Source organism: Electrophorus electricus, chromosome 8 (genome assembly GCF_041902795.1).
Source record: "Electrophorus electricus isolate QZ-2024a chromosome 8, ASM4190279v1, whole genome shotgun sequence".
NCBI lineage: Eukaryota > Metazoa > Chordata > Actinopteri > Gymnotiformes > Gymnotidae > Electrophorus > Electrophorus electricus.
In genome coordinates, this window is record NC_137504.1 from 1,149,351 (window position 1) to 1,175,491 (window position 26,141).

Here is a 26,141-nt window from a genome sequence, read left to right on the forward strand (position 1 = left end):
TTCAGTGAAATTAAATGTGAAATTAAATGTGAAATTACGTCGCCAGGCTTCGATGCAGCGCCAGAGAAACTGAAAAAAAAAGTTTTAGAAAATTTGTATATAACACAATGATAAGGTAAAGACTTTTGAGGTCTAAACCTAAAGTAAAAGTAAAATTAAATGATGTGTAAAATTAAGGATAAGTAAGAATAGTAAATAATTTCTAAAGCAGCTCCAAGTGTGTGTGTGTGTGTGAGAGGTTATGAATTAATTTATGCATTAATGTCTGATGAGTTTCAGGGCTGAGGACATTAAGCGATAAACAAGAAGGATATAGACATTTCCGTCTCTTAACACTTATGGATAAATCAATAAATAAAATGCATAAATGAATAAAACAGACGGATAGACACAAAATACAGTGTAAGTGATGTTATAGCTCATTCACTAGACTGTCTCCGACAGCTGAATGTTCTGTGCAGGCTCCTCAACTTTGTTTCCCACTCGGACTATTTTTGTTGCTGCACGTTTGTGTTTGTGGTTGAAGAGGTCGACATGTCGAGCTCGTACAGAAACAGGTAAGCCACGCCATTGGGAGCGACACACAGGCAACCTTCGCACGGTACCGAGCCGGACATCTTACGGCGCAGCGCTGTAATGTAACGCGCTGGCTTACGCTGGCTCGCGCGGGGCGGCCCGGGGCTGCGCCCGCGTTAGCTGGTCAAAGGCGAACGCTCGAGGCGCGGGTCCCTGCGGTCCAGCGCGTGACGTGTAGGGCATGACTCACGGAGTAAAAGAAAAGAGAACGGTGTCATGCAGCCTTGATGGAAGCCGCTTTTGCACGTCCATGTAGAGCAGGTCTGCCAACGCACGGACACTTATTCCGTCCTGCTCGACACGGTCCTCTGCTCTGCACATGACCACCTCAGGAACAGGTTACTGGACTCCACCCGACAGACATTACATTCAGTGGAATGCTCTGCCTTATCAACGTCAAATACTGGCAAGTTACTTATAATCGACTTAATGCAAAAAAAAGTGATTTGACCCACTGCTTTCATACTTTAGTTCGGACAGCTTTTCGGGCAGTGTTTTCGTGTCTTTTTGCGTGCTTGCTTTTTTTCTTTCTTTTATTTAGTTTTTTGGGCAGCCAGTGTTGCTGACACTAAAGGTGTTGCCACGCAGACAGTTGTTAGACTGTGGCCACTCCAAGTTAAACTACTGTACCATATAACCAGTGCGGTAGTGTTGCTTGTGGGTCAGCTGTGCTCCTCGTGAGTGCATGCATGGGCCCACTGAGACCAGTCAGTGTGCCGTGGTGTTACGGTCTGAGCTGTGAAGCCCCAGGTAGCAGAGAGGAGCTTGATGTTTTAACTTTAATGATATTTTTGTGTTCGGCTAACGTGAGTCTTTTCTGCCATGGACCACACACAGTAGTATTTCCAAAACAGTGAGAGTGGACAAAACATAATTCAGGCTACTGAGGATCAGTGGTAACACAAGAATATGCATGTGTTGTAATAGTGTTTTGTGTGTGTGTGTGTGTGTGTGTGTGTGTGTGTGCGTGTGCGCGTGCGCGGATTGTCTGTACGCCCCAAGCCATTTTCTAGCGCAAAGGCAATTTGAGCTCCCTGATTAGGCCTGAGTCTCACTGAACTGGTCCATCAGATGAGGGACTGTATTGATCGGAGAGCCAAAGCACTACAGTAGCTCCAGAGAGACGCGTCCCGAGTGGTGATGTAGTACGACTCATAGCACTGTACAGACTGGGCTTAATCCAGTTTGCGTTCAAACAGGTTTGCAGTTAGCAGTTCCGTGGCCCGAGCGGTATCGATGATGATCAGGTCCAAAGCCCCGGAGCACCTGGGTTAAACACATCAGGTTGCGTCCTGCCTCATCTTTCCCAGAAATGGGAGGGTGATTCCGCGTAATCACCGTTTGTGTGTACATTCTTTATTAATGCTGGTATTATTTGCTCATGTTTGTTTTCAGAGCTGCAGGTTCTCAAGACTGTGTTCCTCACTCAGCCATTATCTTGCTCTGTAAGCAGAGTATTTGGCACTAAGCCAGTAGGTTACTGACTAATAAAGTAACTATTGGCTTTCACGGTGGTCCTCATATCTTCAGATACCAAAGGTCCTGTGGCCCCCAGGATTACCCTGTGAGGAGAGCAGTCCGCTAGAAATGTGGCCCACTTGTTTACTGAAGCCTTATGGTTTAAAACTAGACAACCATAGTCAACCATGCAGCTCCAAAATCCCACATTCCCTTTCCAGGAACACCTACACTTACCTCCCACATCTGTGTCTGGTGTGTGTGAGTTCCTATCGGCCGCCGTCTCCTTCAATTAAAGCAGATAAAAGCTCCCTGAGCGCATTACATGCGCTATAAAAGGTTTATGTAACGTCCTGCATAACACACACACACGCATGCCAACACACTGTTTTTCCTATTCTCTCAAAAAGGATCCAGGAGTTCAAGGTCGCACTGAGTGAGGTCCAGATTGACCTGAAGACGCTACGTGGGCTCTGTTTTGGCGGTATGACCTCTGACCTTCTGTTCTCATCACTCCTTCTTCTGTCTGGTTTGTGGGAGTAACGTGACACAGGGTGTTAGTGTCAATCGCTGTGCCTGCGTTTGTCTTTATGCAATATCAACACTGCAGAAGGCTGTAATGTGCAAATGAGCCCTCTTACAGTATTGTTATAATGTGTGTGTGTGTACGTGTGTGTGCTGTGACCTCACGTTCCCCAGATGAGCATTCTGTGTGTTTTGACCAATCACAAATAACAGATGAGTGTTCTGAGTGTTTTTTGATGAATTAATTATTCATATTATCCAGAAAACATTGAATAGTTTTATTCAAAATAATCAGAGCAAGCAGGTTCCCTGGTGTAGTTGAATATCTTGCAAGGCGTCCGGCGTGCCCGTGTTGTGTAGCGCTGCCATTACAGCTCATGATGCTGTTATTCCTCCTCTCTGTCCTCTGTCGCCCATGCTCCAGGAGTGCCTTTTGAAGGAGGGACGCGATCCCTGTGCTGGAAAGTGAGTATACACACTTGCTCCCTTTTGTCCAGAAAACCCAGTGTTGAACCTCGATGATGTGATGGACAGATGAGGGCAGGACGTCTGAGACACTGCTGCAGTTATTATTGCCATCTAAGAAAGCTGAAACCTCAAACGTCTAAACATGTTTTGAGCAGAATGTTCGAATATGTATGAAAATACAGTTTCTTATAATGTGATATTTCAGATCTTGTTGAACTACCTTCCCCTGGACCAGACACTATGGGACTCCTTCCTGAAAAAGCAGAGGTGAGGTTGTCCCTGACAGACACACACTCACACACACTCACACAGACACACACACTCACTCACTCACTCACTCATTCACTCACACACTCACTCATTCACTCACACACTCACACACTCACTCATTCACTCACACACACTCACTCACTCACACAAACACACACACACACACACACACACACACACACACACACACACACACACACACACACACACACACCATAAGTGATGTCACTTTCCCACACCTTCATGCTGGTTTGTCAAGGCCACTGACCCAGGCCAGGTGCAGTCAAATCTCCAGCCTGCTGGTCTGAGTTTCCACTGTGAATAGCCACCTCAAATGTATTTTTGTAGGGCCGTAGTGCTGAGGAACATTCTGCTTTGCATGACCTGCAACTTCTCAACAGCATGAAACTTTAACCTTGTGTGTCCTCACAACACTGCAGAAACTCAGATTTAGCATGTTCCTTTGGTGTTAGAGACACACACACAAACCCTCAAACACGCATATACACACACTTATATACATAGGCACACCCCCACATGCACAGACACAGATGCATATATGCACACTTATATACATAGGCACACCCCCACATGCACAGACACACATGCATATATGCACACTTATATACATAGGCACACCCCCACATGCACAGACACACATGCATATACGCACACTTATATACATAGGCACACCCCCACATGCACAGACACACATGCATATACGCACACTTATATACATAGGCACACCCCCACATGCACAGACACACATGCATATATGCACACTTATATACATAGGCACACCCCCACATGCACAGACACACATGCATATACGCACACTTATATACATAGGCACACCCCCACATGCATATACATACACTTATATACATAGGCACACCCCCACACGCACAGACACACATGCATATATGCACACTTATATACATAGAGAGACACACACACTGTCTGACTCATTGCTGCTATTCAGTTTCTCCTTAATTATTCATTATTATCCACAATCCTCAAAGAGGAACTTTAAAATAGCACTGGAGCAGGTTACCATAGTGATGCATCATCACACATCTGATATGTCTAGGTAGTCATTCACTTAGAGAGAGAGAGAGAGAGAGAGAGAGAGAGAGAGAGAGAGAGAGAGAGAGAGAGAGAGAGAGAGAGAGAGAGAGAGAGAGAGAGAGAGAGAGAGAGAGAGAGAGAGAGAGAGAGAGAGAGAGAGAGAGAGAGATGATAAACTTTATTAATCAGTTACAATATACAAATACGCAGCATACAAACACACCTTAGAATTAGAAAAACAAATAAAATTGAACTAAAAAAATAAACTTAAACTCTAACACTATACGACTCTTCAGCAACCTTTTAAACATATGTACAGTACTGCTGTCAGTCTGGACCTCCGTCAAACACGTCCTGACCCACATGGCCAACTTTGATTACACTAAAATGTACTTCAGAAGTTGACATCCTGCTTCCTTCTTTGTGTAATTGTACCCACAAATAACAGTGAAAAACTGTCTCCCTCACGCAGTACGGACACTCAGGACTCCCAGCTGGGTTTAAAAACTGAAACAAAATCATTACCCGCTACTATACCATGTAAACGTCTCCAGTGTAGCTCACCAAAAGACCTCCTTAACAGTGGTTTATAGTCTCCCCGCTGGGTTAAGCCCCTCCCCCAGAGCCGGTGATTGGTACCTGTCATTTAGTTTATCTTTATTTAATACTTTAACGCAGGCTCCATCGAGGGTCGTCCCAGACACCTGCTCTAAGGCCATGTTCTCAACAGCAGATAGCTGCAAAAAAGCCTCTCACAACTCCCAAGGTCAGGTGATAACGACAACCTAGGAAATGTCGTGGCCACCACTAACACTCCTACCACTGTAGGCGGGGTTAGACTGCTGTAGGCGGGGTTAGACTTGAGCGGAACACGCACTTCCTCTGTTAATGTGAATCTGCATTTACACAGAAGTTGTGATATGAAACACTCAGTCTTTACACTCAATTGTGCAGCTGCTCTGTCCTCATCACCCAGATCAGGACCCACTAGGGTCACCAGATCCCCTAGAGTCCAGCGCTGGACAGAGTCCTGTCCAGCGAAGGAGTCGACCCACTAGTGATGTCCAGGCGAGCTCCTGTGAACACGTTTGGTCTGGTTCTCTCAGGAGCAAACACCTAGAGAGACACTATATGCAGTTCCATCTGTCCAGGGGGCCAGGGGGTATCAGGGCATTAAGATCTGTCCAGTCATGACCATGCTTCCACGCTGACACACACTGTGTGCTAGGAGAGAGAGGTGCCTTGAAGCACATGTTTACGAAGATGAAAAATTATTTCCTCTTGCTCCTGATTCCCCTGACATGTTAGAGTGAATCTTCTCTTAAAGGTAAAATGGCACCCATTGGCTGGTTCATTCTCAAACCAGGAAGGAAAAGGTTCTATGTGTTGCTAAGCAAATTGAAACTGCTTTCTCTCAGTATACTGGAAAAAAGCAAAGCCAATGTGAAGGCAACTCAGGTCTTCCACCCTGTAACTGTAAAATAAAATGGTCTGCTCCCAGAATGCTCTCTGATGTCCACACTAGATGTTCAGACTACACAGTGAATGTTGCTCAATTACTAGAGGGTCATGTGTGTCCTAATCTGAGGTAGGTTTTGTGTGTGTGTGTGTGTGTGTGTGTGTGTGTGTGTGTGTGTGTGTGTGTGTGTGGGTGTATACCTGCACACATCTTGTAACCTCTTGGCTACAGCTGTTATAACACGTGAAAAGAAATTTGCCTGTTTTTATCCACAACTGAGGCTTTGGATCCTGATTCTCAAGGCTTTATTCTGAAGTAAAAGCATTATAATGTGTGTGTGTGTGTGTGTGTGTGTGTGTGTGTGTGTGTGTGTGTGTGTGTGTGTGTGTGTGTGTGTGTGTGTGTGTGTGTGTGTGTGTGTCGGTCGGTTTGTGTGTGTGTGTGTGTGCGCGTGTGTGCACGTGTGTGTGGACAGGGAGTTGTACGTACAGTTCCTGAAGGAGATGATCATCCAACCAGGAATAGCCAAAGCCAACCTGGGCCTCTCCAGAGAGGACGTCACCATGGAGGACCACGTGAGTGAGCCCTCCCCTCCCCTCCCCTCCCCTCTTCTCCGCCTCACACACCTCACACACTTCATAATCACTTCTTCACCTTTTCCACCATAAGAGTTCCCGGTTTGTTCCGTTTTGCTTATTTGTGTCCTGTTAAGCACACTGATATGTAAAAGGAATCCAGAACCTGTTCCTCTGTTTCTCTTCCTCTCTCCCTCCATCTCTCTCTCTCTCTCTCTCTCTCTCTCTCTCCCCCTCCATCTTTCTCTTTCTCCCCTTTTCTATCCATCTGTCTCTCTCCTGCTCTTCTTCTCTGCGTCCAGCCCCTGAACCCAAACCCAGAGAGCCGATGGAATAACTACTTCAAGGACAATGAGGTGCTGCTACAGATCGACAAAGATGTCAGGTACGCGCACGCGCACACACACATGTACACACGCGCACACATACACTCGCACACACGTTGGACTGTCTGGCTCTAGTGGCAGCTCAGAGACTCTACAGTACTCACACATAGTAACACTCTCCTCTTTGTCTCCTCGCTTTCTCTCTTCTGTCTCCCCATGTTCTCCTCTGTCTCCTCTCTGTCTCCCTGCTCTCTCAGACGTTTGTACCCAGATATGGCCTTCTTCCAGAGGCCCACAGAGTACCCCAGCAAGCTCATCCTGGATCCCCAGAACGAGTATGAGACTCTGCGGAGACGTGTGGAGCAGACAACCCTCAAGGCGCAGACCGTCGACCGCAACCGGAGTGGAGTTACCAATGTGAGTGCGCTCACATGGGTGTGGGTGTAAGATCAGGGTGTTTGAATGTTTTAATCCTATATCTTAATCTCACTGATCTTATTTTTGACCTGTTTGCTTTGACCAGTCCACAAAGGGTCAAACACAGGTGAGTATTTGTGCTGTGTGTGTGTGTTTAGTGTGTGACCTGTACACCTGTGAGAAAAGCTGGTTTCTTTAGATAAGAAGTCTTTTTTACCCATATGCAGCTGTGTGTGTATGTGTACAGGTTGTTAGGAGAGTTTGAGTTTGTAACTAATATGATGAGACTAACAAACGCAGGTGGTCCTACCTACATCTGACCTGTCTACACTGCACACATCCATGCATAATGCAACACCAGATGAAATTCGATGAGGTTGCTCAATTATTTAAATGTAATTTTATGGTTCTGCTTTTCACCTGCTGGTGTAGTTATCATTTGTTAGTAAAGAGGCTCATAAGTACTATTTAAACCAGTATTTCCCAGTACTGCTTCTGGACTGTATCATTTAAACCAGTGTTTCCCAGTGTTGCTCCTGGACTTCAGCTCATTATCTGATGAGCTGATGTGTCAGAGTAGGGGGTCGGGTGGGGTCCGTCAGGTCAGGTCCGTCTCTACGACAGGGAAACGCTGACTTACAGGCGGCTGTATTTTCCAGAGTCACTGTCTAAGTACATGTTACATCAGGCCAGCAGTCAGACTGCACGCATACTCCAGTCCCTTGTCATTTCTGTGGTTGTGTTTCTTCTAATATTAACCACTGATACCACTTTGTAGGGGTACAGTTACAGACAGTGCCTGGGTTCCCTCTACCCTGTACAGGCTCACTGACACGGTGATGTCATGGTAGTAGGTGTGGCTGTAAGACTACAAGAGAACATCAGATGTGCATAGCAACACACGAGCCACAGACTCCATGATCTGGTGTCGTCTGTCTTGGTAATGTGGCTGCCAGTACAGCAGGTTCAGTATGTCCCGCGCTAATTAGCAGCCTTGTGCACTCGGCACTGTGACCTGCAGGTGGGCTCCCCAGGCAGGGCGCTGAACCTGTACCCGTCTAACGAGTTCGAGGTTCTGCCCAGCGGCTGTGAGGCCCACTGGGAGGTGGTGGAGCGCATCCTGTTCATCTACGCCAAGCTCAACCCAGGCATCGCCTACGTGCAGGGCATGAATGAGATCGTCGGCCCCATTTACTACACCTTCGCCACGGACCCCAACGGCCAGTGGAAAGGTGAGGAGGTGCTAGCTGATAGGGTGGTCACCCTGACGCTGTGGTACCTGTTAGGGGCGTCGCCCTGATGCCGTGCTACCTGTTAGGGACGTCGCCCTGATGCTGCTCAGGTTATTACCAAAGCAGGGGTGAAATGGGATTAAACAGAGAACAATTGTTTCCCTGCGTTCAAACCAGCAGAGATCTTCACACTTTTCATATTACTGAGAGAAACTCAGTCGAACACACTCTTCTGTTCTCTGCTGTGTGTGAGACTGTACATTTCTGATGGTTTTAACCCACCATACGGCCTTCATGACATCTGCCATCAGAGCGCTTCAGCTATGCAGGCCAATGCCAATACTGCCCCCTACAGGAAGAATTGGTTCTGAACGCTCACTGTGTACCTTCTTAAAGCAGTCCATTGAACCAGAAGCGCGTGTCTGCTCTAACCTCACCCTCGACGTGTTCCTCAGCCTCCTCTCTGATGTGTGTCTGTCCTCCAGAACACGCTGAGGCAGATACCTTCTTCTGTTTCACCAACCTGATGTCAGAAAACCGGGACAACTTCATCAAGAGCCTGGACCATTCACAGTGTGGCATCACCTACAAGATGGAGAGTGTTTTCTCTATGCTGAAGGAGAAAGATGTGGAGCTCTACATGAAGCTGGTGGGCAGCAGACTCCCCCCCTGTCTACCCCAGGCTCACCCCCCGTCTACCCCAGACTCACCCCCCCGTCTACCCCAGACTCACCCCCCCCCGTCTACCCCAGACTCACCCCCCCCGTCTACCCCAGACTCACCCCCCCCGTCTACCCCAGACTCACCCCCCCCCGTCTACCCCAGACTCACCCCCCGTCTACCCCAGGCTCACCCCCCGTCTACCCCAGACTCACCCCCCCCGTCTACCCCAGACTCACCCCCCCGTCTACCCCAGACTCACCCCCCCGTCTACCCCAGACTCACCCCCCCCCCCCCCGTCTACCCCAGGCTCACCCCCCCCGTCTACCCCAGGCTCCCCCCCCCGTCTACCCCAGGCTCACCCCCCCGTCTACCCCAGGCTCACCCCCCCGTCTACCCCAGGCTCACCCCCCGTCTACCCCAGGCTCACCCCCCGTCTACCCCAGACTCACCCCCCGTCTACCCCAGGCTCACCCCCTCTCTCCACTCATCCCTCTTTGTGAGGGATGGATAAATGGGCCTCTTTCTGGATTAGTTGATCGTTACTCTGCACTTGTCTGTTTCTTTTTGCTTGTTTTTCTTCTTGTCTCATCTCATCCTTATTTGTTTCTACCTTTTTTCTTTCATCCTTTCCTCTCCCCCTCTCTCTCTTTCTCTCTCTTTCCTTCTCTCTCTTAAGTCACATCAAATGTGCTTTACTGTCATGACAAGAAAAAATATCTACTTGTGTTGCTAAAGCAACACCATATATTATTAATATACATATTCCATTATTATTCTCTCTGTTTCTCTCTCTCTCTCTCCATAGCAAGAACAGAACATAAAGCCTCAGTATTTCACCTTCCGTTGGCTCACCCTCCTGCTCTCTCAGGAGTTCTTGCTCCCGGATGTCATCCGGATCTGGGACTCGCTCTTCTCAGACCAGGACCGCTTTGACTTCCTCATCCTCGTCTGCTGTGCCATGCTGATGTAAGGGCGCCCCCGGTGGTCACTGCCAGCCAGTGCTCTGCTCCTGCAGACCTCTATCCCACTCCCTTAATATTTCTCTGTTCAGTTTGTAAGGTCAAACCAGCACAAGTACCATGGCGTGCTGGTTGGGACTGACAAATCCGCATGGAAGAAAAAATTAAAATTAAACGGTGACTTGAGGCTTTTTAAGAAAAAAGTGTGCTGCAAGCTTCTCAAACGTTAGAAACGTTAAATGTCTGGGCAGCACAGCCTGCACAGAGGCCGCTTTAGATTTGGGTCAGATTTTTTTTGTTTGGAATGTTTGTATGGTGACCTTGAGAGTCAGATCAGGTTTGCATTTGGAAAGTAAACAAAACCTGAGAACATGACAGCATTAACTAAGGATATGCAATATACCACAGCACACAACACAAATATCCAACGAGTTCTGCCACGTGCTTACTTACATACATATCACTTACATATCAGAAGATTGCATCATTGTATCACCTCTCAGTAACTGTGTTATTTCTAACTTAACAAATTAGTGTTTTCTCTTGTGAACACATACTTTAAAAAGTCTTGAAAATACAGGTGAACACAACTGTGCTGACTGACAGACAAATACATTAGGAAAAATGTGAACGCTGAAACAAAGCTGTACAACTGCGTGTAGCCCAGTTAACCTACCTGCATGAAAATGGTTTTAAAATAACACGGGAGACCACCATGTTCTCAGTTTTGGACCTGTGTCTGTCTGTGTCTGACTGTGAAAACTTTACTAAGATTGACACACCTCAGTGGAAACACTAAAGCTCAACTTGGAATTACTGCAGATACTGAAAAGGTTTATCATTTTAAGTCCTTTCACATTTAAGTGATATTGCACAGGGTTCCACTCACTGTTGTATACTGTAAATATATTAAGGCAGAATACAAATACATTATTGTCATGTGGGGGGGGGGGATTAAACAGTCAGGATTAAACGGGCAGGATTAAAATCCATTTTTACAGTATTTTTTCTAATAATCACTTGAAAATTCAGTTACCAGTTTAATGTGAAATAACTTTCCCTAGTAGTAGTCTAACAACCTTAGTCTTCAGTGAGGTGGTGTGTGCTGGTTTGTATGTGGAATAGCGTATGGGGACATTGTGTATACGTAATAGTGTACGGGGACATTGTGTATACGTAATAGTGTACGGGGACATTGTGTATATGTAATAGTGTACGGGGACATTGTGTATACGTAATAGTGTACGGGGACATTGTGTATATGTAATAGTGTACGGGGACATTGTGTATACGTAATAGCGTACGGGGACATTGTGTATACGTAATAGCGTACGGGGACATTGTGTATACGTAATAGCGTACGGGGACATTGTGTATACGTAATAGCGTACGGGGACATTGTGTATACGTAATAGCGTACGGGGACATTGTGTATACGTAATAGCGTACGGGGACATTGTGTAAACGTAATATTGTACGGGGACATTGTGTATACGTAATAGTGTACGGGGACATTGTGTATACGTAATAGTGTACGGGGACATTGTGTATACGTAATAGCGTACGGGGACATTGTGTATACGTAATAGCGTACGGGGACATTGTGTATACGTAATAGCGTACGGGGACATTGTGTATACGTAATAGCGTACGGGGACATTGTGTATATGTAATAGTGTACGGGGACATTGTGTATACGTAATAGTGTACGGGGGCATTGTGTATACGTAATAGTGTACGGGGGCATTGTGTATACGTAATAGTGTACGGGGACATTGTGTATATGTAATAGTGTACGGGGACATTGTAAACATAATAGCGTATGGGGACATTGTGTATACGTAATAGCGTACGGGGACATTGTGTATACGTAATAGCATATGGGGACATTGTGTATACGTAATAGTGTATGGGGACATTGTGTATACATAATAGTGTACGGGGACATTGTGTATACGTAATAGCGTATGGGGACATTGTGTATACATAATAGCGTATGGGGACATTGTGTATACATAATAGCGTACGGGGACGTTGTGTATACATAATAGCGTATGGGGACATTGTGTAAACATAATATTGTACGGGGACATTTTGTATACATAATAGTGTATGGGGACATTGTGTATACATAATAGCGTATGGGGACATTGTGTATACATAATAGTGTACGGGGACATTGTGTATACATAATAGTGTATGGGGACATTGTATACATAATAGTGTATGGGGACATTGTGCGGATGGACATTCATTCTTATTTTTGTTCCTTCTCTCATTTTTCCAGTTTAATCCGAGATCAGTTACTGGTGGGAGATTTTACAATGAACATGAGATTACTCCAGGTACCACACACACAAACATGTTACTCCAGGTACCACGCACACGCACGTTACTCCAGGTACCACACACACACACACACATACGTTATTCCAGGTACCACACACACACATTAATGCATTAACACACACACTAACGCAGTAGAGCACACACACGTAACTCCAGGTACCAAACACACTGACGCACTCACACGCGCACACACACACACACACGCTACTCCAGGTACCACAAACACTAATGCAGTAACACACACATATACATGCATACATGACTACATACACACATACATATACACACACATACACACATTACTCCAGGTACCACACACAATAACGCAATGGCGCACTCACACAGACACACACAGGTTGCTCCAGGTACCACACACAGTAACGCGCGTGCACACACACACACATGCACACACACACACACACGTTACTCCAGGTACCACACACACTAATGCAGTAACGCACACACATTACTCCAGGTACCACAAACATTAACACACACACACAAACAATATTCCAGGTACCACACACACTAACGCAGTAACACACACACACACACGTTACTCCAGGCACCACAAGCACTAACGCAGTAACACACACATTACTCCATGTACCCCACACACTAACACAGTAACACACGTTACTCCAGGTACCCCACACACACACACACACACACGTTACTCCAGGTACCACACACGCAGTAATACACACACACACGTTACTCCAGGTACCACACACACACTAACACAGTAACACACACACACGTTACTCCAGGTACCACACACACACTAACACAGTAACGCGCACACATACACATGTTACTCCAGGTACCACACACACTAACACAGTAATGCGCGCACGCGCACACACACACACACACACACACACACACACACACACACACACACATGATACTCCAGGTACCACACACACTAACATAGTAACACACACACACACGTTACTCCAGGTACCACACACACACACTAACACAGTAACATAAACCCACACACGTTACTCCAGGTACCACACACACTAATTATTCCATGTACCCCACACACTAACGCAGTAACACACATTACTCCAGGTACCTCCCCCACACGCACACGCACACACGATACTCCAGGTACCACACACACACTAACGCAGCAACACACACACACACACACACACATTGCTCCAGGTACCACACACAGTAACACACACGTTACTCCAGGTACCACACACAGTAACACACACACACACACACATTGCTCCAGGTACCCCCCCCCCCGCCCACACACACACACACACACACACACACACATTACTCCAGGTACCACACACACTAATACAGTAACACACACACAAACAAATTACTCCATGTACCCCACACACTAACGCAGTAACACACACATTACTGCAGGTACCAAACACACTAACACAGTACCACACACAGTAGCACACACACAGGTTACTCCAGGTAACACGCACACACACACACACATTGCTCCAGGTACCATACACATGCACAAGTTACTCCAGGTACTACACACACTAATGCAGTAACACACACACGTTACTCCAGGCACCACACACACTAATGCAGTAACACACACACACGTTACTCCAGGTACCACACACACTAATGCAGTAACACACGTGTTACACTAGATACCACACACACTAACACAGTAAGACACACACCTTACTCCAGGTACCCCACACACTAACAGAGTAAAACACACACATTACTCCAGGCACCACACACACTAATGCAGTAACACATACACGTTTTATTCAGTTATTGGTTTAGAGGTCAATATTAGCACAGTGTTAGCGCTGCCTGTGTGAATTATGAGTAATGTGTGTCACACTGTTTTTCTTCCCCTGGCAGGATTACCCCATATCTGATGTGCACACTATCCTGACCAAGGCCAAAGAGCTGCAGGACAGCTCGTAGCTGGCATGCCTGTACTGCCCCATTACCCCACCCAACTGCCCTACCCTGCCTTGCCCCGTAGGGGAAACCACGGGAGAACCATAACCTGGACGACAGCAGTGCATCCTGAGAGGGGATCACGTTTTTCCACTGAATTCTGGGAGCCGTATGAGAGGACTTTCATCCTGGGTGTGTCCCTCTCATGGTGTGTGTAGCGGGAGGCAGATTTTTTTTATTACACTGAACACTTGAAAATTTGAACATGAAGCAAAGCAAACACATATCACCCTCGTTAGGTGTCACTCTCAAACGCCAAAATGTTTTTATTTTCCCTTTTTCCTTCTCAGAATTCTAGTGAAGGGTTTTCTGGTGATGTTTCTCTTCAAGCTGTGTTTTTACGAAACAGTTTACTTTATAATGGTCTACTTTTGTCTTTTGTGTGGTTTTTATTTAAATGATTGGCATAGTCAGAAAGCAGAATCTTATTACTACCATATAAGGACAGTTGTATCTCGATCTGTGTGTGTGCGTGCGCGCGTCTTGGTCTGTGTGTGTGTGTGTGTGTGTGTGTGAGCGCGCACATCTCAGTCTTTGTGTGTGTCTGTCTCGTGTGCTGTCCTGCTGACTGCTCTCATAACACCACAAACGTCAGCATTCCCACTGAACGGTGCGTAGCCGTCACAGCCAAGCCAACACTGTTCACAGCAATAGAGCTTGTTTATTGTTGTTGTTTTAACACACGTGTGTGTGTGAAGGGTAACTCACTGTGTGTGTGTAGAGTGTGTGTGTGTTCTCCCCATTCAGAAGTTTGTTGTGTGACTGAGTCAGGTTTATTGTTTGTACTTCTGCTGCATGCACATACGTAGCGGTGCTCTTGTGTTGATCATTTGTTTGTTGTTTATCGTCGTTATTGATGTTTTTTGCAAATAATGTCAAGAAAACCTGAATCGCATAATATGAGCATGACTCGCACTACAAGAATGACGCATCAGTAATGATCCACGTCGCCATGTCTGCTCATGCACACGAAGGGCACGCTCTGTTACGCGCCCATCCTCATCTTCATCGTCCGTAACACAACAGGAACATCTACCCTGCTCTTCCTCTACGTGACCCAGGAACCCTAACCAAAACGGGAATGGAAGTTGGCTCCACTTTCACAGAATGGTTTAGTAAATAAGATAAAGATGTGACTTGTGGTCCTGCATAAAGAAAAAGGCAAAGGTATTAAACTCTTTTGGATACCCAGACTTGGTTTTAGTAAACATGTTTTAATGTGCGTCTGTGAACACTCTGAGTTCTGGAGGAGCTGGACTGCACAGATGTCCTGTTTCCCCTGTGGTTTCGCTTTGTTGTAACAGTAGGAATATGTGTGGAAGCAAAATTTTGTCTCATCTTTGGGTTCCTCATTAATCAGAATCAAATGAATGCATCTTAAATCTGTAATATTTCCTGGTTTTTTGCTCAAGAAAGAGGATCAGAGTCATTGCTGATTCGTTCATTGGATAGAAATGTACGTTCAGTACATCCAAGTGTTCACGTCCATGCAGACCATGTCAGAAAGTGTGTTAAACCTCCTCTCATCTTCAGGCAGACAGAAGTAAAGTAAGTGCTGTGTCTGTTCTCCTGTGGCCCCACCCTTCTTCTGTTCAGAGGCCTATCAGCCCCCAGCACTAACTGAAGGCCCACCCCATTCTCTCCTGTCAGCCAGTCAAGTTAAGTGGTCATTGGTGGTGTTGGTTGATACTGGGAATATAGAAAATAAATGTATACAAATAAAAAAGGAAATAAACACGTAGAATAATGATTTGTACAATAAAGTAATACAGTGTTTTGCAAAAGTCTTAAGGTATTGCAGTCACTTTGAGTTTAAAGATTTTAAAGTGGTGTAGAGGGTGTGGTGTAGACTGTGGAGCGCTCTTCACCTGTATTGAAGGCTCTGAGTGTTGCAGGCATCTGGTAGGAGCCTGTCCAGAGTCCAGGCTTCACCACAGTGCTGATGTTTGGTGAGTGAATTTAGCTGATACTTTTATCTCTAAAGAGATCACAGCAAGGGAAAGTGTGGCAACTGTGCTCCGTATCTGTTCTTTGTATCTGTGCTTCATAGCTGTGCTGTGTTGTGTAACCATGTGGTGTAGCTGTGCTTCGTAGTTGTGCTGTGTTGTGTAGCTGTGCTTCGTAGTTGTGCTGTGTTGCGTAGCCATGTGGTGTAGCTGTGCTGTATAGCTTTGCTTCGTAGCTGTGCTGTGTTGCGTGGCCGTGCAGTGTAATTGTGCTGTGTAGTTCTGCGTTGTAGCTCTGCTCTGTATCTGTGCTTTGTAGCTATGTTGTGTTGCGTAGCCATTTGGTGTAGCTGTGCTTCATAGATGTGCCTTATAGCTGTGCTGTGTTGCGTAGCCATGCGGTGTAGCTGTGCTATGTTGCGTGGCCATGCGGTGTAACTGTGCATTGTAGCTGTGCTCTGCATCTGTGCTTCGTAGCTGTGCTGTGCGGTGTAGCTGTGCTCCATAGCTGTGCTTCGTAGCTGCGCTGTACTGCATAGCCATGCGGTGTAGCTGTGCTTCGTAGCTGTGCTGTGTTGCATAGCCATGCGGTATAGCTGTGCTTCATATCTGTGCTGTTGCATAGCCATGCGGTGTAGTTGTGCTCCGTATCTGTGCTTTGTGGCTGTGCTGTGTTGCGTAGCCATGTGGTGTAGCTGTGCGGTGTAGCTGTGCTATGTAGCTGTGCGGTCTAGCTGTGCTCCGTATCTGTGCTTTGTAGCTGTGCTCAATATCTGTGCTTCGTAGCTGTGCTGTGTTGCGTAGCCATGTGGTGTAGCTGTGCGGTGTAGCTGTGCGGTCTAGCTGTGCTCCGTATCTGTGCTTCGTAGCTGTGCTGTGTTGCGTAGCCATGTGGTGTAGCTGTGCTTCATAGCTATGCTCCGTATCTGTGCTTCGTAGCTGTGCTGTGTTGCGTAACCATGCGGTGTAGCTGTGCTGTGTATCTGTGCTCCATAATTTGTGCTTCATATCTGTGCTGTGTTATGTAGCCATGCGGTATAGCTGTGCTGTGTAGCTGTGCTCCGCAGCTGTGCTTTATAGCTGTGCTGTGTTGCGTAGCCGTGCAGTGTAGCTGTGCTGTGTTGCTGTGCTGTCTACTGGGGTTAAACATCGACATCAACCACGATTAGACAAGAGACTTCTATACGCGCACGATAATGACACAGGACAAGGATCAGGTGAGAAACACAAGAGGGAATGACCATGCAAACACACACACCCATGCACAAAGACTTAGAGGGGGAGGGGCTGTATCCTGACAGTGTAACGCATTGTACTATAGTGTAACATTGTGCCATAGTGTAACAAACTGTGCTATAGTGTAACATTGTGCTATAGTGTAGTACATTGTGCCATAGTGTAACATACTACAGTATAGTGTAACACATTGTTCTACAGTGTAACATTTTGCCATAATGTAACAATGTTCTATAGTGTAACCCACTGTGCTGTAGTGTAATGCATCATGCAGAGTTGAATGAAAGGTCAGCTTTTGGTTGTTTAGTTGGTTGTTTTGTTTGGTTGGTTGGAACTTTAAACAAAGTGCATGCTTATTTATTTCAGTATCATGTCACGTCCATATTAGCGGTGATGAAAACTGTATCTGTTTCTGCGTCCACATAAAACTCACCTAACTTCAGTGTAAATTGCCCCTAACTTCAGTGTAAATTGCTCCTAACTTTAGTGTAAAACACTCTTAACTTCAGTGTAAAATGTGCCTAACTTCAGTGTAAAACATCCCAAACTTCAGTGTAAAACACTCCTAAATTCAGTGTAAAATGCTCCTAACTTCAGTGTAATATACTCTTAACTTCAGTGTAAAACGTTCCCAAGTTCAGTGTAAAATGCTCCTAACTTCAGTGTAAAACGCTCCTAACTTCAGTGTAAAACGCTCCTAACTTCAGTGTAATATACTCTTAACTTCAGTGTAAAACGTTCCCAAGTTCAGTGTAAAACGTTCCCAAGTTCAGTGTAAAATGCTCCTAACTTCAGTGTAAAACGCTCCTAACTTCAGTGTAAAACGCTCCTAACTTCAGTGTAAAATGCTCCTAACTTCAGTGTAAAATGCTCCTAACTTCAGTGTAAAATGCTCCTAACTTCAGTGTAAAACGCTCCTAACTTCAGTGTAAAACGCTCCTAACTTCAGTGTAAAACGCTCCTAACTTCAGTGTAAAATGCTCCTAACTTCAGTGTAAAATGCTCCTAACTTCAGTGTAATATACTCTTAACTTCAGTGTAAAATGCTCCTAACTTCAGTGTAAAATGCTCCTAACTTCAGTGTAAAATGCTCCTAACTTCAGTGTAAAATGCTCCTAACTTCAGTGTAAAATGCTCTTAACTTCAGTGTAAAATGCTCCTAACTTCAGTGTAAAACGCTCCTAACTTCAGTGTAAAATGCTCCTAACTTCAGTGTAAAACGCTCCTAACTTCAGTGTAAAATGCTCCTAACTTCAGTGTAAAACGCTCCTAACTTCAGTGTAAAACGCTCCTAACTTCAGTGTAAAACGCTCCTAACTTCAGTGTAAAATGCTCCTAACTTCAGTGTAAAATGCTCCTAACTTCAGTGTAAAATGCTCCTAACTTCAGTGTAAAATGCTCCTAACTTCAGTGTAAAACGCTCCTAACTTCAGTGTAAAACGCTCCTAACTTCAGTGTAAAATGCTCCTAACTTCAGTGTAAAATGCTCCTAACTTCAGTGTAATATACTCTTAACTTCAGTGTAAAACGCTCCTAACTTCAGTGTAAAACGTTCCCAAGTTCAGTGTAAAATGCTCCTAACTTCAGTGTAAAATGCTCCTAACTTCAGTGTAAAATGCTCCTAACTTCAGTGTAAAACGCTCCTAACTTCAGTGTAAAACGCTCCTAACTTCAGTGTAAAATGCTCCTAACTTCAGTGGGCGAACAGAGAGGATGCCAAGAGCTTTCAAGGTCTCCATTTGCTTCCTCTTCTGTGTCCATGCTTCTCTGTCTGTCTCTCTGTGTGTCTGTCTCTCTTTGATACGTTTTCTTTCTCTCCATGTTCCTTTCTCATTTTCTCATGTTTTTCTCTCTCTCTCTCTCTCACGCACGCCCTCTCTCTCTTTCTATCTCTCTTTCTGACACCTGCTCTTAATCTCATAAGCGCTTTCTCTCCATATTTTTTTTCTCATATTTTTCTGTCTCTCCCTCTCTCTCCTCCCACTCGTCCTCTACAGAGCTGTTGTATAAGTTCAGATCTGTCCATATGTGATTGGTACCACATGGTGCTGAGGGGAATCTTTTTGTCACACGCCGGCGGCGATCGGGGTCGAGAAGTGTGAGCAACAGTTGGTCATGGAACATATTAATGAAGCATCTGAATGTTTCACGAAACTTTACAGGGAGACGTGAGATCATGACATTTTTACTGTTATTTTACTGTCCCAATAAGCAATGCCACGTTGGCAGAGACGAGTTAAATCCCTAGTTTGCCGTAGTTTTCTGAAATGGGGTGCAGGGTCCTTTTAGCTCTGTGAAACGTGTCAGATCCGCTCCTGTGCACAGTCCAAAAAACACTGAACCTAAAAATAAAGTGTGGAATGCTGGAATGCACACGTTTGAGTCACCAATGTGATGGATATTGTAACCTCGGGGCTGTGTGGGGTTTACCCCTAACCCAAGCTCCACTTCTCCTCCAGTGAGGTCCGGGGAGTTGCAGTAGATTGTGTTTAGAGCGTTATCAGTGAGTGAACTGGAAGCTGACTTTGGCCTGGACCAGTCGTGATGTGGTGCTGGTATGAGTCAGCTGGGGACTCTCATGTCTATGTCTCTGTCCTGAAGGACATCCATAATCACAGTCTCTGGGTCGCATTTCTTCGCTGTCCATTCTGACATGCATGTTTAACTCATGGGTTTAACAGGCTATAACTCTCATATTATCCCGAGGTACCTGTTATATGTTGGCTCTTTACAGAACATGTGAACTAAGAGTCCTGCTTACCACCAAAACAGGTTCTTCTTAAACAGACAAACGGAACCCAACGCACCTCCCATCCGGAGTCGTCCCCCTTTAAGGGAGGAGTGACACCGTAGCTTTGCAGTATGCAACTACGCCACGTGTGATTCAGTGCCCCCGGAGACTGCGGTGGGGGGCGTACGGAGATGACACTCTCGAGAAGGAGGGTTCTGAATGCCTAGGCAGAGCAGGTGTAGGGGTGTGAGCAGTCGTGAGCCCTTCAGACAGAAGCAGAAAGGACACAGAGTGTTCTAACCACAAATGGGCTTTATAAGGGAGGGTGCTTCACTCAGGGACCACTTCTCTCTCTCTCTCTCTCTCTCTCCCTCTCTCTCTCTCTCTCTCTCTTTCCCTCCCTCTCTCTCCCTCTCTCTCTCTCTCCCCCTCCCTCTCTCCCCCTCTCTCTCTCTCCCTCCCTCTCTCTCTCCCTCTCTCTCTCTCTCTCTCCCTCTCTCTCTCTCTCTCTCTTTCCCTCCCTCTCTCTCCCTCTCTCTCTCTCTCCCCCTCCCTCTCTCCCCCTCTCTCTCTCTCCCTCCCTCTCTCTCTCCCTCTCTCTCTCTCTCTCTCTCTCCCCCTCCCTCTCTCTCTCTCCCTCTCTCTCTCTCTCCCCCCCCCCTCTCTCTCTCTCTCACTATTATGAAAACTGATTCAGAACACCCGCCCCCCCCGATTCCTGTAACTTCTGTCAGAACTCACCCCACTGTTTCATTTTTTTTTGGACGTGAGGGCAGTGTTTTGGTTTTTCTTGTGATTTGTACATTAGGAAATTGTTCAGTGTAGATTTGTTGATTATTATAAAATCCATTTACCGTGTCTAAGTTGAGTTCTCTAGTAAAACCGTTTTAAACCATACAGCCACGGATTTGGCATTACTCCTGTGTAGCTATGGTTACAGGCTCTCAACACTATACAGTAGTGATCTTGCCAGGAAAAGTCCCTCAAAAAAAGCATCAGCCACCACAACACATTTTCTCGTACAGCGTTCGGTTTCCTGAAGAACCTGAGGGTTGAATCCTCCTTTAGGGGAAAAACTTCTTCACATCTTCCTGGGGCAGGACGTGGCATTGAGGGACACGTGGAGGAGTCTCCAGCCTGTCCCCAGGCTGTCTTCTTAAGACCTTACAAATCTTCAATGTCTCCATTATGTGTTCGAGGTTGTTACAGGGGCTTAAATGTATCAGTGATCGGATTAAAAATGTTGCTTTTGGAAGGAGTATAAGCACAGCTCTCCCATCTGTTACTGCTGCACTTCACCACAATTGTTTGTTTTTACAGTTGAATTGGACTTTTTATAAACTCTGTTGCAGTGTGAGGAAGTGATGATGTGTGTCGTTAACATGTCCCTTAATTACTTTTACTGTCAGGGTGGAGGTTTTTTTGCTTGTTTTAATCAGAAAAAAACTCGTTTTGTTAGAGGTACAGAGTATATCATTGCTTTCTGTTTTTATGAACACACATGCTAAAGTTATCTTTTAAACTGTATATTTGTATGGTGTAAAGATCACTGGATATGGGGCAGTGACAATCATGTAGCATTTTGCAGTTTTACAAAACTAGCTTTACAAAACTTTACAAACGGTGCTTTACAGCTAATTCTCAACATACCCTTTTAAGGCATTACTTGTATCCATGTATTTGTATCATAGTTGTTCATCCTTGTGTGTGTGTGTGTGTGTGTTGTACAATAGCAATTATTATTCATGAATAGTCCCAAATATAAACTTACACTTTTATTTTTGTTTTGCATGTGAAAACATATTCAATAAACTGACACAGATCTTAGTATTAAACTTAAATCCCTGTTTTTACAGTGTTGGCATATGCAAAACATTTCAACTGTAATTAACATGTTATAACCCAGTGCTGGGCTTGACAGACCCTTACACCGCTCTTCTTCTGTCTGGGCTTCTGTCTCGCGCTCAGCAGGAGGAGAACGTCACTTCAGGGTTTAGTTTGGTCTCTCACCCAGGAGGAGAACGTCATTTCAGGGTTTGGTTTGGTCTCTGCTTTAGCAGCAGTGTGCTCCTGCCCAGCCGGCCTGAATCATGCCAAAGTCCTTAGGGGTCATAAGCCCCGCCCCCTTTCTCACACCTCCATGCTCTCACTCAGTCTCTCTCTCACCCTCTCTCTCTGCTCTTTCTGCCATTTCTTTACTATCCCTCCATCTTTCCACTCTTCTTTTGTCTTACTCTTTATACTGCACTAATGTGTGAGACAGTGTCCAGATCAAAACACCAGTCAGTCTTCACTTTTCGTTTTAAGCGCGTCCTCCATCTGCCTCCTATTTAACTATTACGCTTATATCTGCACGTTTCGGGCTAATAATAATAATAATAATAATAATAATAGTTAATCGAATTTAAAATATAAGTAAAAACGTAAATATTAATTGTAAAAACTGAATGTAAAAGGCCCTGTAAAAGCCAGTATTCTAATGGGCTGGAGAAGCGCTCGCCCTCTGCGTCTCATCCGTGGATAATGCGCGTGATATCGTAGGTGAAAGCGGCCCCGTGAGCGCGAGCTCCCGAGCGCGCGGAGGTGAAGCGCGTTTACGACGAAGACTCGCAAACCCAGATCATAAGCGCGCGCAATGGTGGCGCCGTCTCATTCCAGCCCAACGCTTCAATTTACGTCGCATGCGCAGTGCCTAGTGCAGGCTAGGTTTCAAAGTCGTGAATATTAACACGCGCATCAGTTATGTCTTTATTTGTGTGGGTTTTTTAGGGAATCGAGTTTTAGTTAGAGACATCTGAGATTGCTGAGTCAGCAAACGGAGATACAGTAAACCCTTGCTGTATTGTGTTCCGAGGCCGCGGATCCTCGTAAGGGAGCAGTTTTAAAATCGAGGTCAAATCCGCAGCATCAGGCGTGAGCCACATCACGGCGCGAGTGTCGGCTGCAGCCTCTTTCTCCCGTCTTCCCCTCTCGGTCAGCGTCTCGAGCCGCCTGGTGCGTGCACCGCCCGGATCGGTTCTGTGGAAGCACCCCAGAGAAGTAGAGACGGGGGGGGGGGGATCTCGTGAAGGGGCGGTACTGATGCAGTCTGCACAGGGTGTCATCATCACCCATCCATCCGCGGAAGGTCTGGAGTCCGCCGCGAGGCTAGTAACTAGGCTCTCTCGTGCTCAGGCTTCGCTTGGCACGCGTATCATCGTCCGAGGCTGTCGTTCCCGGAATCACTGCGTAAAAAAGCGTCGCGTGTGACGGGACTCGCGCGTCTCGCGTGATATTCGCGTCGGCAGGACCAGGCGCGAGCGCGGAGGAGGATTTGTACGCCGGAGCGGAGAGAATGTGGAAGCGCCGTGTAGCTTATTAAAAAGCGGACATCCGAAGAGGCGTCCATTTTGTCACTGGGGGACACGAGGAATGGAAGTCTGTGATTAAAGTCGTCCTGCGACCTCGAGCTCCGCGAGAATACACGGACATGCACACGAATGCGACCTACATCGTGCGGATCATCACGTGAAGATGGGCTCGTTTCGCCTGGACGGCATGGAATTTCACTGAGTACATGTCTGGAAATGGAAATGTGTAGCGCGCGGCCCAGCACCCCTGCACGGGCTGCGCGATTGTGCTCCGTGCGGTCTGCGCGTTATTAGAGACGTCTCCCCGCGCTGGCCGGAACAATGGCCCGTTTCTTCTGTGCTTTTCACTCTGGCTGTTGCAGCCTGCCGTTCGCTTTGCATCGCCGCGATTCCAGCAGCTTTTTTTTAATCACCGGACTGTGAAACATCAGTTTGACATTTTTTAAATTGGCTTTGAATCACCGGGATCGCGTGATCGGCTCTCTGTCACCGGCGGGCAGGCCTCATCGGCGCGTCGTCCCGACGTCCTGCAGCGCGTCCCGTGTCGCACCTGAAGCAAAGCAGCGAACAGCTCGTGAGGCGGGATAGTGTTCCGCGCGCGGTGGTGGTGGCACGGGAGGGGTCTCGTGCTGTAGGCTGCGGAGGTGCACTGTTTAAAGGGAAAGGACGTGCAGCTGGAGCTAAACGCACACGCGCACGTCTTTCCTCTGCCGCGTTGTGTTGCCCCCGCTTCGCCAGTCACGCTCACACCGCGGTGGTCACGCTCTGAACTTTTTTTTGTCCGTTTAGCTGTTGAAAAGTTCGGATCATCGCGGCAAGTCGAGAGTTAAATAGAACAAACGACGCGCTGGTGGAATTGCAAACGTTTGTGCGCTTTTCGCGGCGAGCGGCTCTCTTCATCTACTGCGCGTCGGGGTTTAAAACTCCACCGTGTTCTCCGCTCCTGCACGTGTGCAGGCAGAGGCGCCACGGTTAACGGGGCCCACACGTCTCCGGTTCGCCGTATGTGGAGCCCACAAGGCTGTAGGAGGGGGGTTAGGGAAAGCCCACCAGAAGCCGAGACGTGACCGGAACAGCGAGCCCGGGGCGATGTCTCCTCGCTGATTAACGATGATGCTGGATACGCAGGTAAAGGACTTTCAACTCGCCGTTTTAGCGGAGTGAACAGCGCTGGCGCGGGGATTCCAGCGGCGTTGCTCGAGGGTCGGAAGCATGCGAATTCCAGACCAGTTCGTAGATCAAACTGGATCTGTGTCATTATAATGCAACGTGCTCTGTTTTTCTAACAGGAGGAAAACCAGATATAAGTGAGCTACAACAGGCCAAACACGCATGGGGCTTGGATGCAGTTGCTAGGGCTGATTAAAATAAATAAATTACCATAACAATGAATTCCTGTTCGTGCAATTGCCTCGAGCTGAGAATCATCGCTGTGTCTCTACAAAAAGGATTACAGGCTTGGCGCGAGGCCATGTCTTTTGTAAGCTGTTATGGCACGCCGACCCTGGGCTGTGCGCAGTGGATTGTGTGTGTGTTGTGTGTGTGTGTTGGATGTGCGTATATTTATTTTAGTGGCTTTTGTGCTCGTCATCAGAGCAAAAAGAACACAACAACTTGTACTAATGTTTATGACCTAGGCCACAGCATCGAGTGTGTGTGTGTGCGTATATATATATATATATATATATATATATATATATATATATATATATATATATATATATACACATACATATATACATAGACATATATACATAGACATATATATACACATACACATATATATATATATATATATATATATATATATATATATATATATATATATATATATAAAAAAGATTTAGTTTTTTAAACTTTGGGTTAATTGTTATTTCAGTTCAACTGTAATTACACTTTGCCAGTGTATTATTGTAATACCATATAAACAGAAGGATATGAGGCTCTACATCAAATTTGTCCACTTCAGTAGCGTCACAGTGACTGAGTTGTAATTCCTGAGAACAAACTGTTGGGTTCAGGCAAGTGGACAGTAATGGAGGCTGCCAGAGATGACCCATGACCCATGGGTCATGGACACACACACACACACAAACTCCCTGATGATCTACAGAAAGAGCTCAAGAAAGCTGTATATCTCTGCAGGCATTTTTCAGTCGCCATGGTTACAACAGGAGAAGTCTTTGTCAGTGATTTAACTTCTTCTTTTATACACTAGAGATTCACCCCCCACTGATATTTGCTTGTTGTAAATTTGCAACAAGAGTGAATTTCAAAGAGGTTTTGTTTTGCTACCCTTGTTTGCAACATAATTATGACTGGTGCATAATGTAAAGGAAATGTATAGTCTGAGACAGAGAGAGAGAGAGAGAGGTGTGTATCAGAGAGAGAGAGAGAGAGAGGTGTGTCTGAGAGAGAGAGGTGTGTGTGTGTGTCTGAGACAGAGAGAGAGAGAGAGGTGTGTTTCTGAGACAGAGCTCAGAGCCCAGCTACACGCTGCTGTTATCAGGAACGGTTTGTGGTGCTTAGCAAAGTCTGTCTCTCCTTGCTCACATGAAGAAT

General features: G+C 46.1%; 2 protein-coding genes across 5 annotated transcripts in view; both read left to right on the forward strand.

The window, feature by feature from the left end:
* Positions 1 to 463: 463 nt before the first annotated feature.
* tbc1d13 (TBC1 domain family, member 13) lies at positions 464 to 15,509 on the forward strand. Of its 4 annotated transcripts, none has more exons than XM_027021581.3 (13): positions 464 to 557; positions 2,445 to 2,518; positions 2,984 to 3,024; positions 3,233 to 3,294; positions 6,300 to 6,399; positions 6,702 to 6,784; positions 6,983 to 7,142; positions 7,249 to 7,269; positions 8,164 to 8,374; positions 8,860 to 9,023; positions 9,843 to 10,003; positions 12,284 to 12,341; positions 14,215 to 15,509. In XM_027021581.3, the coding sequence occupies exons 1-13, from the start codon at positions 535 to 537 to the stop codon at positions 14,278 to 14,280; spliced, it is 1,224 nt and encodes a 407-aa protein (XP_026877382.2). In that variant the 5' UTR covers positions 464 to 534; the 3' UTR covers positions 14,281 to 15,509. The 4 variants fall into 4 exon arrangements, with proteins under 4 accessions (XP_026877382.2, XP_026877383.2, XP_081575843.1 ...); XM_081719717.1 differs by lacking the exon at positions 464 to 557 and adding an exon at positions 570 to 982; XM_027021582.3 differs by lacking the exon at positions 7,249 to 7,269.
* A 5,552-nt stretch (positions 15,510 to 21,061) lies between these two features.
* Positions 21,062 to 26,141, forward strand: part of ralgdsb (ral guanine nucleotide dissociation stimulator b) — a 56,393-nt gene continuing 51,313 nt past the window's right edge. Inside the window, exon 1 of the mRNA XM_035526909.2 lies at positions 21,062 to 24,707. Within this exon, the coding sequence (XP_035382802.1) occupies positions 24,690 to 24,707 (18 nt within the window). The 5' untranslated portion in view covers positions 21,062 to 24,689. The remainder of the gene's footprint in view (positions 24,708 to 26,141) is intronic.